Source organism: Paralichthys olivaceus, chromosome 9 (assembly GCF_024713975.1).
Source record: "Paralichthys olivaceus isolate ysfri-2021 chromosome 9, ASM2471397v2, whole genome shotgun sequence".
NCBI classification, from domain to species: domain Eukaryota; kingdom Metazoa; phylum Chordata; class Actinopteri; order Pleuronectiformes; family Paralichthyidae; genus Paralichthys; species Paralichthys olivaceus.
This window is the reverse complement of record NC_091101.1, coordinates 8,107,040-8,121,641: the sequence shown is the minus strand read 5'-3', so window position 1 is coordinate 8,121,641 and position 14,602 is coordinate 8,107,040. Positions and strand designations below refer to the sequence as shown.

At 43.0% G+C, this 14,602-nt stretch overlaps 1 protein-coding gene across 4 annotated transcripts in view; it reads left to right on the top strand.

The window, feature by feature from the left end:
- The window catches only part of gpc3 (glypican 3), a 108,467-nt gene that overhangs the window by 80,713 nt on the left and 13,152 nt on the right, over window positions 1-14,602 (top strand). For all 4 annotated transcript variants that reach the window (XM_069531843.1, XM_020083234.2, XM_069531844.1 and 1 more), the window contains one exon: window positions 13,130-13,316. In XM_069531843.1, coding sequence (XP_069387944.1) covers window positions 13,130-13,316 — 187 coding nt within the window. The remainder of the gene's footprint in view (window positions 1-13,129; window positions 13,317-14,602) is intronic.

The following is a 14,602-nucleotide window of genomic DNA, read 5'->3' as shown; positions in this document are numbered from 1 at the left end:
TGTGTGTGTGTGTGTCTGTGTGTCATTTCTTGTTATGTTTAAACCACTGTCTGTCTATTTCTTAAGTTTCAAACATGTTAGAAGCGATATAATGTTCATAAATGAGAGTATGTCCTCAATCACTTATTATATTTAGTGTCCACCATTTTATTTAAGCTTAAATGGTATCTGACATTCTTATTTTATATGGCATTTTACAGTTTAACTATTAGACTTTCTCTATCACGCATCACTCACACACTCTGCCACAGATGTCAATTTTTGGTTCAGAATCTTGCCCAAGGACACTTCAGCATGGAGGACTAGGGAATCAAATCATCTACCTTCTTGTTAGTGGACGACCCGCTCTTCCACTGGAGCCCCAGCAACTCTAAATCTAAATGTGTCCAAAATCCAAATGTGAAAATTGGTCGTGCCTTTGAAAATGACATGGACACTACTTTCTGCAATGCACAATTTTAGATGCAAAAATTATAGTTATGCAGCTCCACAGCGATTAGTGTTGACACAAACCGCTGATGATAAGTAAGTGTCTGAAATCTGAATTGACTGCTCACTGTGTAAACTACAGCGTCTGGTATATAGAGGGAATGCGCACAGGAAGAGTCAGCAGCTCTGTATGGCTGTTCTTAGGTAGTGTTGATTTAAATACAGGCTTTGTTTGCCCGAGTGTAGAGAGCAAAAGAGGAGGAACACATCGACTGAAATGCATCAGCTATCAGCTTTTTAATCTATCAACAGATATCTGCATATGATATGATACGCTCGACTTATGTGATAAAAGAAAGTTGGACTGTGAACAGTGTCTGGTAAGTTTGGCCCAGATATACTGTCTACACTGGAAGCTCCAAAATATTGGTTGTTGCCCACAGAGGTTAATTCATGAGAAGAGATTGATCTTATTGTGGCACTAGAAAAAAGGAACCATTGATTTTTGTGCCATTTCATCCAGTGGATTCAAAGAAATCCCAGAATAGGTGAAACATTTGACCTGCTGCTGGTGCCTGATCAAAACTGAGGGAATCATCAGTAATGTGGTTTCATCCTCAGGGGACCTTGCATGTCTGCACATAATTTCATGACAATCCGTCCAATAGTTGTTGAGATACTTCAAAGCTGATTTTACCATCCATTGCCAACAAAGCATGGAATAAAACATATCTGCCAGTGAACAGAAGGCTGATGTCACATAACACCAACGAGACAGAACTTAGCTTTACAATGCTGCTCAACGTTTATTGACTGTACGCAGCATTTCATAGTCCTAACTTCTCTGAGCCGGCGTGTTGTAAACAGCCTCTAAAGGCACTCGAGAAAGTGATGTTGTTTAGTTAAAAGCAGTTTTACAAGGTCTCCGCCTCCTGCCAGTTGAAAGACCAACGGCTCTGGATGATGTTGCAAGGGCTAAAACGCAAATGGACCAATTAACCATCTCATATGAGAAAATAGGCCACAGCTCTGAGGAGATAATTACTTTCATCTGCCTTGTTTGTATGCACAGTGTATGCGGATGGTCCAACAATGAGATAGTAATGTTCTTGGAAGTCAACCAGCACGGTGCCATGCTGATTATTTCAGTCTCTCGCTTCACCTGTGTGCCTGCAGCATCTCAGACAGCATGTTTAGAGCTGATGAACGTATAGAGCGTTGTCGTCAACATTCATTCAGCTCTGCTCACGTCCTGCTTTTTACAAGTCTTATTAGGCTCTTTTATCCTGCACACATTTTCCATCTGAATGAACATTGTTCCCCTCTTGTGAACACTGAAAACGATCAATGGTTCCTCCAGCTTGAACGGACCCACTTTCAAACCCCAAATCCGTCCCAGCCCACAGTATACGTGAGACTGTGTCATAAAATATAGGGGCTACACTATCCAGCAGTGAGGGGGAAACATGGGACCCCACCAAAGAATCCACTTCCTTCCAACTTTAATCCCCCTGATGTTTCACTTCTCCACTCTTTAAGTGCTCTGTGACGATTCAGCTATGCAGCGGAAATGTATCATTTCTCACGTTGTCAGTTTTGATCAGAGTATCAGCAGATACAGAGACAGTCTGGCAGGGAGACCCTTCGCCTTTGTGCCTCTGTGTTGCGGCTAAACTAAACACCCAAAGGAAAAAAAAAATCTTCGAGCCAGTGGCCTCAGCTCATAAAATAGCGTTTTCTCACGCCTTAAGCGGCTGATGTCATGACTTAACCGTGGCCAAGTTTAAAGTAAGTCTTGCACTATAAATGGATGAAGAGAAATGGCTTTCTCTTTTGGTTATTGCTTCTTGACTTGGAATCTTTAAACAGTGTACGACTGCGAGGAGCCAGGGATATTTTAAATGTGCATGCTTACACTGGGTAACAGGTTCCTGTGTGAGGTCCTGTCTGTGCGATGGGCCTTATATATGCAGCACGGTTAAAGTGGTGCACCTTCACACCTTGTCTGTGGCAGAGTTGATGATATTCTAAGGAGACCAATCTGATGAGGCTAATGAGTAAATATGACTCTGCAATGTTTTCATTTGAACTGTTTTCCAACATGATATCCAGAGATTGTTACCCAGTGGGTCCGGAGTTTGCCTTTCACAAATGAAGAAGGCAGCATGAGGTTCTCTGGTCAGATGCGTTCACAGGACATCAACAGATCAACACCGGCGTCGGCCCTTATCACCAACAGCTCTCTTAACATCTTCATCTGTCTTTTCTACGTGTATGTCTACACTTTTTCATCCTGAGATATGCATTCTTTTACTTTTTAAATGTTTGCCTCTGTGGTGTGTTAGAGGCATCATCCACACACCCTCTCACTTGTGGTGAATCCTACGGAGGATCACCTGCGTTTCACTCAAACATTTGCATTTTGGGCCCAGATATCCGGAAATTATCCGGAGTTCAGTGCATGTCTCAAAGCAGCTAATGTGAGAACTGGCCATGCGACTTCCCCCGCATGGAGAGACTTAACTGGAGTTCGCTCTTAAATTAGAGCATATTATTTTGATGATGTGTTCTTGCTCTGGAGAGAGATGGGTTTGTTTTTCTGAACATCTGTTTAACTTCCCAGAGTATTGGGTTTCTCCCATGAACAACTAATCTCACAGGCGATGGTTGAGCTAGTGGCAAAATAGACCAATTATGTGATTGGTCTTTGATTACAGAGCATTTCCCACTCATTTGTCGGATGAGTTTGCCATTTGCAGGGTCAGACCTCCTGGGATTCTTCTGACAACCTCTCTTCTTGGCTATGTGACACGTCTTTGGAGAAATATGTGGAACACCATGAATATAAAAGACGACTTTGTTGATGATTTTTATGAAATCCCTTTTGGCAAAACACATAATTTCAACTTAAGCCATTAAATTTGCTCTGTCATGTAAAGAATAACAAGCATCCTCATATCAAACGCCAAAGCTTTTATATTAAAGCATCTTTTTTAAATGCTTTATCTTTCACCTCCATCACTCCCTATCTCTCCTTCTTCGCTGCCGTACTCTCCATCCACCCAGCTGTGCTGAGTTGTGTGTGACAGACTCCAGTTCTGTCGCCCTTCCCACCTCCCCCCTTCTTCTTTCCCCCTCTCCCTAAACCTCCCCCCCTGGATCCCCTCCCTCTCCTCCCAGCTTCCCAGCCTAATTGAAGCCAGAACCTGGGAAAATCCTGCAGGTACAGGACAAGGAATCCAAGGTGGAAAATAAACCAGATCCCAAGCGGTGCAAATTCCATCACGCAGTCGCACTTCCTGTGAGACACCTCGTGCAGGCTCTCGCAGAATACACCCGCTAATGTATAACTCTCTCTCACACACACACACTTAAGCACGGACAGTTTTTCACTGTGCCCACTTGCAGCAGTTAATCTTGTGCACACATAGTTAGCAACCCAGCTACAGCAGATACATTTCCTGCTCATATGTAGCTGTGATACACTCATTTGAGTGACTGTGAAATAAAGCAACACTACAGATAGCCTTCTCTTTGAAATTCATGAGCGATGCAATGCAATGTATTTATTGTAATCGCAGCAGAGATAAAGAAGGAAGCTGCGTCATGACGTGGCCAGCATGTGTTGGCTCTCTCCTCTAGGGTGTGCTTACAATCAGATTAATAGACACCATGGGTGTTAGACTAGACCTGCTGTTTTGTAAACTTACACTTGCTAACCTAGCCATTATGCTCACTCCAGTCAAAGAGGCTGACTTCTGTTTGATGTTATTTACTGAGGGGTTTTGAGGCGTTATTTAATATACCCCTCAGGGCCTTCGTCCTCTCACCCTCCTCTTTTTCTTTTTTTTCTTTAATGTGTGCGGTGTTACAACTGCTCTGGAAGTGAAAGAGGAAAAGGGGGCTGTTATGGCTCTATATTTTTGAGCGGGGGGATAAGCCATGAGGGTTCTTTAAATGAAGTGTGACACCTGGTGTAAACCTCTGAGGAGCTGCAGGGCGTTTTTGTGCAGGCAGAGTCGGTATATCCTCTGCAAGAGCGCCGCACATGCATGTTATTCTCTCATTTTCTGGAGACTTCTGACTGCATGATAAGTTCAGGATTTTAAAAGTTATGTTTCCTTAACTTTAGGAATCCAACTGCAAGATACTGACCCCCCCCCCCCCATCTCCAGACTCACACACATTCTCACACACCCCACTCCCACCCTGGCTTTCTATCCCGCTGGCTGGGAGGTCAGACGGAGCATGTGAGGGTCTTTTTTCCTCCCAATTAGTCTGCCTGCTAATGAGGCCCAACCATGTCTTTCCACCACTGCCACCCATTCCTTCTTACTTCCATACCTCCACCTCTCCCAGCCTCCTTGTCGCCTCTTCCTCCTCCCCATCCCCTCACCTTCAACCCTGAGGCCAGAATCAGGGTACCTCTCTTTATCCACACTGCCCCTTCACCCCCACTCCTCTGCCACCGCACTTGGGTGTAATTATCGCACAGCCTGCATATAAAAACCCTTCTGTACCAGCTCACTATAACCACTGCACTCACTGTTTCACCTGTGAGTTTTTTTCATTCTCTCTGTTTAAAATTAAGCTGCTGACTCTTTTCCTTTTTGTCGATTACTGTTGACGAGCAGAGACATGAACAGCTGAGTCTTCCTGCAGAAGTCTCTGAGCTGATCTGCACATCCTGGGTTTGTTGTCACTGGGCACAGTCACTTGTTGCTGTGAAACAGAAACCCCCTCCCAAAAAGAGAGGTCAGGAGTCACACTTCCTGTTTCCTGTCTCTGCTAGGTCATCAGAGGGTCTCCTTGCGAGGGTCAGCCTTTTGTTTAGCACTGCAGCGCTCTGGTTGGTTGGGTGTGTGTGTGTGTGTGGTTTTTTTGTGGGGGGTGCACAGCATCGTTTAGTCTCCTCTCGTCCTGTCAAAGTGTTCGCACTCCCCAACTTTATCATCTGTTCACCCCACATACCTTTGCTGTTTGTGGTAGTTTGTTTCCTCTTTCCTTTACTTCTCCATCTTTTCCCCCAGTTTGCTATTCTCTAACACTCTGTTAACTCCTACATATACTAGCCAGCAGTGGAACAGCTGGCCATAGCCACCTTCCATTATCTGCCCACCCAAATGAGCATCCATGGCCGCCAATAGTAGAGGAAATACACAAACATTTGACTTAAAGGGATAGTTCACTGAAAAATCAAGTCATTATTTACTCACCACTATGCCGATGGGGGGGTGGGTGAAGTGTTTGAGTCCATGTAACCAGCGTTGCAAACAAATCCAATACAATTAAAGTAAGTGGGGCATCATCATAGTGATGAGTAGATGATGAGTGAATTTAAATTTTTCTACTATCCCTTTCAGTAAAACTACAAGTAATGGCTACAACGTACACAAGTAAAAGTACCACAATGACTTTCTACTTGAGTAAAAGTAAGAAAGTTCTTTCTTTAAATATACTCAAAGTATTAAAAGTACTTGCTTGATGTCTCTCATTCCTTAATGCAACTATCTACTACATTATTAAGTGTGCTTACTCTATAGTTTGTTTAATACAACAATAATACAGACTGTCATTTTCATAAATGATGATGATGCTCCTTAAAACACTTGTACTGTTATGTCAATTAATGGCTGAGTTTCAGCAGTGGCCTCTTCTGAGTCCATGTTGCTGTTTCTTCACCAGTGATGCTGCTGCTGCAGGAGCCGGGGTCTAATGTTACCTGTCTGCTCTGGTTGGATCGTTATTTAATACCTTAAAAAATATAGAAATACAATGTGAGTATGTAATGCTATGCTTTGTAAAAATGTAATGGGGTGGAAAGTTCAGATATTTATTGGATCAAAAGTGTAAAGTGCCTGAAAATACTTTAGTAAAGTACATATGTTTGAAAAATGTACACAGTAACAGAATAAATGTATTTGTTACATCCCACTCATGTCCCCCCGCTAGGTGTGATCATGGGATATGCACAGATAGTCTGCTGATGTCAAAATAGAGGTTTTCTTAGTAACACATGACTCTGGGAACCACGGCAATAACGTGTAAAACAGACAGGCAGCAGACAAAAAGAGATTGTCTGAGGGACGTAATCAGATTTAGTGACCAGCGGGCTGTTCAGGAATGGAACGTTTTAAACTATTAAACCCCATGCAGACAATCAGGCACATTCACAGACATAAGGCAAGATTTTCATTTGGTTAGCCTCAAAAAAAGATTGAAGATTGTTGTCATACCAGATATATTTAATACTGGGGAGGGGGGGGGTTAACCCTGTGCCTTCATGTGCCGCCTGCATCTGAATTGAGAATGTCTGACTAAACAAGACAGAAATGTTTTGTTCTTCCAAGAGATGAACTGGCTGCAGTTTATTTAATCTGATTTCTTATATGTATTCAGAAGAGTTTTCATTAGCTTTAAAAGATTAGGAACAATGTCTCTGCCAACAACCTCCATCCAAGTTTCAGTCCAAACTACAGAAATCTGGAAATAGCCTTATGGGCTTAGAAGGAAAGGTGGAGTGGACACACGCCCAGTTTAATACATGACTGGAGAGCTACTTTTTCCCTCTGTGTGTTCTGTTCCAACTGGAATTAACATCAGGAAATTAATCTTGTCTGCATTAACTGTCTCAGGCTGGGCTCCTGTTGCGTGACATACTCGACCGCGGACAGATACAGGAAGACTACGGGGCAGGAAAAAAAACAGAGAAGAGAAGAATGAGAGAGCGTGGATCCCCCCTCCTCCTTACATTTCATATTCAACTAGAGTTGAGTAATGAGTCAGGGAAAGCGGGTGGGACTGTAGGGCAAGCTGTGTTGTCCGAAACGCTGCTCCCTCTGTCAACGTGCTGAGGTGCTTTCCATGACTCACCCTGTGGAAAGTGCCTCCTGTCATTCCTCTGCCTGTCTCTCCCATGGAGTCCCTCATTCATTCCCCCCCTCTTGCTTCTTCTCTTGGCCCGCTCATCTAAACAGCTCGTCTGCAGACACAGGCGCAGCAGCTCAGAGTGCATGTGGGGATTAGGTGCAGAGAAAGTCCATTTCCTTAATTTATTAAGAAATAGTCATAGCTGGGAAGTCGTAAATTTGATCTTTCTGACTGTGACCTGGACATCGGCCTCAACTCAGCTTTCAAAATATGCTATCAGCTGCACAGTGCAGGTTTGGTTTCACTGGAACTCTGAGATGAATTAGAGCCAGTTTAAAGTGCAGCAGGTCATTTCTTTTATACGTTTTCTGAAAGCACATTAGTCTTCTAGATAAATTAAACTATAAAAGCATGTATTTTTAACTTTGAATTTCTCATTTAAGAATTTGTTTTGAGAACACCTTAAAAAACTAAAGATTTGATTATTTTCATAGTCATCACTCCTACAGCTAAATTAAGTGCTGAGATTTGGGAAGGCTCAGAAAAGAACCCATCACATTTTTGATGATTTCTCAGAGAATAATTTACAAATTCTTATTTTTAAAAAGGAGCTATGTTTAGAGGACTTTTATCTATGCGTGTGTAATTTGGTGCAGGTGAAAACGAATTTGAATGTGTTTGTTGGGCCTTGACGGAGGTACGTGCTCCACCGAGTGCTTTTCGAGTTAGTTATTTGATGCTATAAAAACGAGGTGAAACATCATGATTGACAGCTGAGAATGAGGAAGTGCAGACACATTGTCTGTCTTTGTATAGTCTGGTGCAACATTAGCATGCATTTGGAGTCATGTCTCTGGCCACCTGATGGATTTAAGTCCAATATCCACTCTCCTTTTATTTGTTTCTCTCCACCAGCTCTAAAGGGAATTATCTGGCTCTTAAGTTCCAAGCGCTATGTTCTGTAAACTGTGTTCTCCAGTTAGTCGTTAACTTTATGTGGTGTTCGGACGTGGGTAGGTAGCTTTCTTGTTCTTTTCTTTTTTGATTACAACTGTCTGCTTTAGCTGAATAAGAGAATAGTGAGAGGAAACCAAGAACTGAGGGTTAGAAAAGCAAAACAATGAGCTGAAGGTGACTATAAAGCTCTGTGGAGCTGAGAGTAGTAATTCTCTGTACGTTCATCAGTACTATAAGCTGCTTTCAGACATGCCCTGAACTCTGGACGTTTTCCTGAAATTCTCCAGAGGCTGTTATGTGAGAATGCAAATGTCTGAGTCAGTTAACCATTTTCCTGAATTTTTACTGCCAGCTCTGACACAAAATATCCGAGTGAGCCCATTTGAGAACACAGCAGGAAAATGTCAAAAAAATCCCAGCGAATGAGTGGGCGTTTTGAAGACATTTCTAACATGCAACAGATGAAAAACTGGAAGTGAAAAATTCAAATATCGCAGAATGACAAACAGGTACCTTACATGTAGAAGACAAAGATGTCAACTCGGAAAGACAACAAGATTCTGGACATTTTCCTGTTGATGCATTAACCACTTGAATCACTAAGAATTAGGTCAGTGGCTGTCATCACTGTGCTAAACTGAAAACAGTATGTTGATGGCAGCGTGCACTTTATGCATTCAGCTCACAGCAATGTTGTTATGTTTTGTTATGAGCATGGTCTAAGCAGTAGACTGTTTGGGAATTTGAGGTTTAAGTTCTTGTATAGATTAGATTTGGAGACAAGATGTGTTGAGGCATTGATAGAAACATTCAGTGCAGCAGATTCCGTCTGGGCCGAGTCATGAGCAGCTTGTGCAGACAAGTCCTGTGCGTGGAGAGGAGGACATAACACAGGCCCTGATCCCAATCACACACACTGACAAGAAGCTCCTCTCTTTCTATTTGCTTTAGGTCTTCATTATTCACCCTCTCCCTGTTTTACTCACAAGGGCAAATCAACATTCTCTTCTAAATTATTATGTTAATACAGTATATTACATTTGTTCAGCTCATGTTCAGATTTGTTCTCGCTCTGCCTGTGATTCATGTTTTGTGATGTAGGATAGCACGCTGAGGACTCCCAGCTGATGGGCAGGTTGTTTTCTGTCGCTGCAGGTCAACCAGTGGCTGGTCTCTGGGGCTCGGTAGCAGCTGTCATGTCGAACGGTGACCCTGTGTGGAGTTCATGTCATGTGTGGGAGGCAGTGACAGACTTGCGGTTTCTGTCTCTGTCTGGGCCGGCCTGCACTGAGCAATCTGCCACATGTTTGGGCTTTGTGTGCAGCCTTCGAGCCCGTGTTTCCTCGGTGTGACTTGTGCTTTTGTGTTAAGGGGAGGTGAACCCTGTGGCCTGCGGGTTGCCTGTAGCTGCACTGATTACATGTTCTCCGTGTCCAGCTGTCTGTCCAAGCCAGCTCCCAATGCGACTCTCAAAACATTGAAGAGAGAAAGAGAGGGGAATAGTGAGAGTGCCAGATTTCTTCTCCTAATGGAAAACATACTGAGCATTTCTTTGGAAAAAAAATTCTACTTTATTTGTTTCCTCCCCGCTTCCTTTTGCTTTTGGGTTTTTTTTTAATTGGAGAAGATTCCAGCCTAGAGCCACTTGAGGTCTCCCCCCTCTTGTGGTAAATATCAAGTCTCTGGCCGGATCACGCTGTGGCTCAGCCATGCCAAAAGTGCAGCGTCATTTTCGACACAAACATACATCCCACCCCTCCCCTATACCGCAGCTGTGGCAGAGGCAGCCAGCCAGCGGGCAGAAGCCACAGTGCCCCACCACAGAGGCATGGGCATGGCCCCCCATATTTAAAAAATGTTTTCATCTGCTGTTCATCTGAAACTATTTATAGCTGGTATGTTCCTGATCCTATGATCCATGTGTGTCTAGAACTTGAGTTTGATTTCAAATTGTAAAAACTCACTTTAGATCTACTGTAGCCATGCTCAGTCCAATACACACGACTCTGAATGAAGATGTCTACTGTATCTCTGTGCATCAAAACCAGCAACTTTACGGGATTTTTTAAACATTGGTAAATACGCTAAAAAAGCCTTTCCCCTGGTGGATCATGTTTGACATCACAAATGCACAGAAAACTAACGTGCACTCTCACTTTCTCTCTTTGCCTATAGGCCATATTAGCGTGATTACCCAGGTGTCTTGTTTCCATCACTGCAGGTTGTATCCATTTCCATTGCAGAACAAAAAGCAGACGCTAGCGGGTTTATCCTATTTGACCTGTTGAAAGGGGGCTATGGAGTGCCATGAAATTTCGTACAGATTTTCATGGGCCCCTTAGGATAAATCCTACTGTCTTCAAGCAACACCATGAGTTTAATAGTTTGGGCTTTTTCTGAAATGTCCTCACAGCTTTTAGATTGCTTTGGAATCTGTTAGAAATATTCGTTGTCCCCACAGGATAAAATCAAAAGGCACGCCCTGATGTTTTCTCTATTACCACCAGGTCAAAGGTTTCACTCACCATGTGAAATATCCCGACATCTACCTTAGAGATTGGCACAAAATTCAGTTTGGCTCAGTGCACTGCTGTGTCTCTGAGTCAGGACAGAGGGAATAGGAGGACATTCTGTCTGTTTATGTGTTAGAGAGCTGGTGTGTATGTTAGCAGGAGGTGATTTACACCCAGCTCAGCTCTAAAAAGGGATATGACAGTCACTGTTTCCCCTCGCTCTGCTTACCTTTTTTAGGTTTTGTTCTAAAATACCCAGAACCACATCTTCCTCTACTTGCTTTACAAGTGTTTGTTTGCGTTTTAATTGCTTCACGAGGCGCCTCACCCCTCCCAAAGTGCGACCGAGTTGCCAGGATACAGACCATGAGGAGGAATTTCAGCACCTCGGTAAATCTCTAAAGGACTCTGGCAAATGGAGACAAACACAGCTCAGTCTTTAACAAAATGGTTCAGTACATTAAAGTCCCATTCATCACAGGGGAGAGTTTGTGTCTGGGAGATAACAGGGTGTTTTTAACGTGACACCAGAGGGCTCTGCTCTGTCAACAGGTGGCGCTTTGCTAGCTGGCAACAAATGGAGGTGAAATGTTCCTCTGGAGAAGCCGTGCTGTCTGTGAGTTACTGGTTCATCCCTCTATCTAAATGACCAGGGGTTTTGAAATGTTGTGGTCATCGTCCGTGTATGGCCACAATGTGCTGAAATGAATGGAGGGTTGTTCACAAGCCATTCTGGGAACAGGCTTATGTGTGTTCCCTCTCTAAACTTTAGAGTTTATGTCCCTTGTAAAACCCAGATTGACTGGTTTGTATATGCAGGCGGGGGGAAGAGGGTTGTTTATCCTCTGACTGACGTAATTCTGTGATTAGCACTGGGTTTTTATACCTCCGCTCTCTGTCTCACACACACAGATCCCAGGCAGATGTCGCAGCTGACCTGAGACAAAGCCCATATGAACTCAATTTTCTCCCATAGACAAAAACAAGCAAAAACAACAACAAAAAAATGCATGCTGACGAATGCAGATAGGAAGGAAATCAATAAAAAAAACAAGGCGGAGGCAAAGCGGTGAAATGAAAGGAGGCTCACAGGGCAGGCGGCTGGAATTTAGCACATCTGTTAGCTTGGCAGGGCTCGCAATCATGTGTGATGCTGCGAAGACTGAAAGATGGTCAGAGAGCAGTCGTGACGGGTTGTCTGCAAACCTTCTCACATGTTTTCACCCGTGGATACAAGACAGGATGGCTCTTTTTCCATAAATGTTCTAAATCTGAAACTACACGATGAAAAAGGTACTTCGAACAAGTCACGTATATAAAGTTTGCTTTTTCCCATCCTTTTATTTTTGGTTTAGAGGAACTACAAGACTTTTTATGAAATTACTTTACAGCTCTTCAACATTTATTTTATTATTTATGAGTTGATTAGTTTACCACAGTTCTCCATAAACACTTGTGGTATGTGTTGCACAACACATTCTGAGCTTCTGTAAATCACTTGGGAAAATATTGGGAACAAGAACAACTGCTTTTACAACCCAGAGGCCAAACTGCATTAAGATTCTGCTGCAAATTATGTTATATTCTGTTGAAAATTCAACACTTCTGCTTGTTTTATATGTTTGTAGGCTTCTTTGTGTTGTTATCTTTTGTTTTTAAAACTTGTCTGTTACCTGATTTGGTTTTATTTGTAACTTTTTCATGCTGCCATCTTGACCTGGTCTCCCTTGCAAGAGAGGTTTCATTAAACAAACGAAAACATTATTTATATAAGATTTAAAAAGAAAATCACAAAGTGTCAGAATATTATAAACAATAACATCTCTTTTTTCTACCATTACCTTTCATTATATTTCTGATTTTAGATCTTGGGGCCTTAGTGTCCACTGGGTTAGGGTGTGTTATGTGATATTATTGTATCCTTGTTGCACTGACTCAACCACTCAGGACAATGATGTTTGCCAGTAACAACACAATCATACCAGTCTGCTTACCCCACTGTTTCTTTTTTCTACCAGTAAATTACATGAATCCACAGCCACAGCCCTTTGAATGAATCAGGTTTGGGCAAAAATAACAAAACTGGCACCGATAACGAAACAGTTTTCCTGCCTGGTGATTATAATTAGAGTTTGTTAAAAACCAGCACCGTTAGATCTCCCTGCGTTTTTGTCTGGAATTTCCCTCATACTGTTATAATCACACAGTGCACATTCAGTTCAAGAGGCAACCCTCACTTATTTTCACAGCTTCGTTAAACCATTAATGCACACAGGCACATTCCGGCCACAGAATGTTTAAAGAGTGACTGACGGGATTTTAATGTCATTACCTTTAACCACTTCCTGTTTGTCCCACAGTTGCTGCGGCTTGTGACGGTATCTGAGAAGCGCTGGAGAGCCAGGTCCCGTGGTGGCGGAGTGGACGGGTGGAGTGATGATGGGGACGAGGGATTCCAGAGCGGTGACTGTGATGATGAAGACGAATGCACTGGAGTGTCAGGGCTGGGGCCGCCACAGAGACGCAAACGGTTGCGCATCTTTGCAGGTTGGACGCACGTAATTGAAACTGTATCGCAAAATCAACTTTAACTACAGAGTGTGTGGTTTCAAATGAGGTGCTGCATAAGCTGATAATGTCAAATTACTTTAAATGTAATTTATGACATGGGCTGAGAAAAACATGTTGGGCACAAGCTATTAGGTTGTTTACATTTAAGCCTGCAAACCAAATTTGAGCTATTTATTTTAAAAGTGGTGAGTGCATGAATAGATTTGGCTTCTTCTGCAGTGAGTCAGAGCCATCACAGTCCAAACAGAGGCCGTGGGCACAGCAGAGAGGTGTTTACATGACTACTGTACATGTTGACACCTCTGTGACACTATGCCGCAGGAGACGTGAGACTTCCTCAGGTAGCAGCCTCACCTCAACCTTTCGACCTCCCCGCTGTCAATCCCATGAAAAGTGTCAGATGTGCTACCTGAAAGTCAAACATAGAACAAATGAAGCTACAAACTGTTGGAAGAAAAGAAACCAAACAGAAAAAAGGGAGAAAACAGACAGGGAGCAGGAACACAGGGGTTTGATCGCTCCATACGCAGACACAAAGCCGACGCAGCTGAGCAAACACTGCGCTGGGAGTAGTCCTCCTCTCCGGGGTGTTGTGGCAGAGATTTGGGTTTGTCAGGCAGGGAGCGTGAGCAGGAACCTAGGGATAACACAGGAATCCTGCAGGGCCATCACTTCCAGCAGGCCGGGCCGTGAGAGTGAGACGCCCTCTCTTCAATGCTGCTGTCCTTACAGTGCTGCTTCTATACAGAGTCATTACAATTCAATCTCTATCTCATAACCCCCAGAGTGTCTATTATTTTTCTGTGAATAAGCAGATTACCTTACATGTGCTTTAAGGCTACATCTACACTACTAAAATTTCATTCGAAAACACATCAACTCAAATACGCGTGGCGTCCACACTACTGTGGAGAATTAGAACTGCTAAAACTGTGAAGTTTGAAAACACTGCTGGTCTACTTAAGACGTAGATGCTCACGACTGCTTGTTGATCTATGTGGTCTCAGTGCAGCCTTCACTGATACCTCCTATCACATGACCAACTCCTGGAAGAAAATAACCGGCATTAGCCTCAGCTACGAGTTTGAAACGTAACATAAATAATCAATTACAAGTGTTGTTGACCCTGTTGTTTTTCCTAACAGCTGTTGTACACTTAAATTCTGCATTTTACAATGATACAACTGTTTACATGTGTAGGAGACAAACTATTATTTTAGCAATCTGCAACGATTCCCATTTCCTTTTTACACTGGCATGCA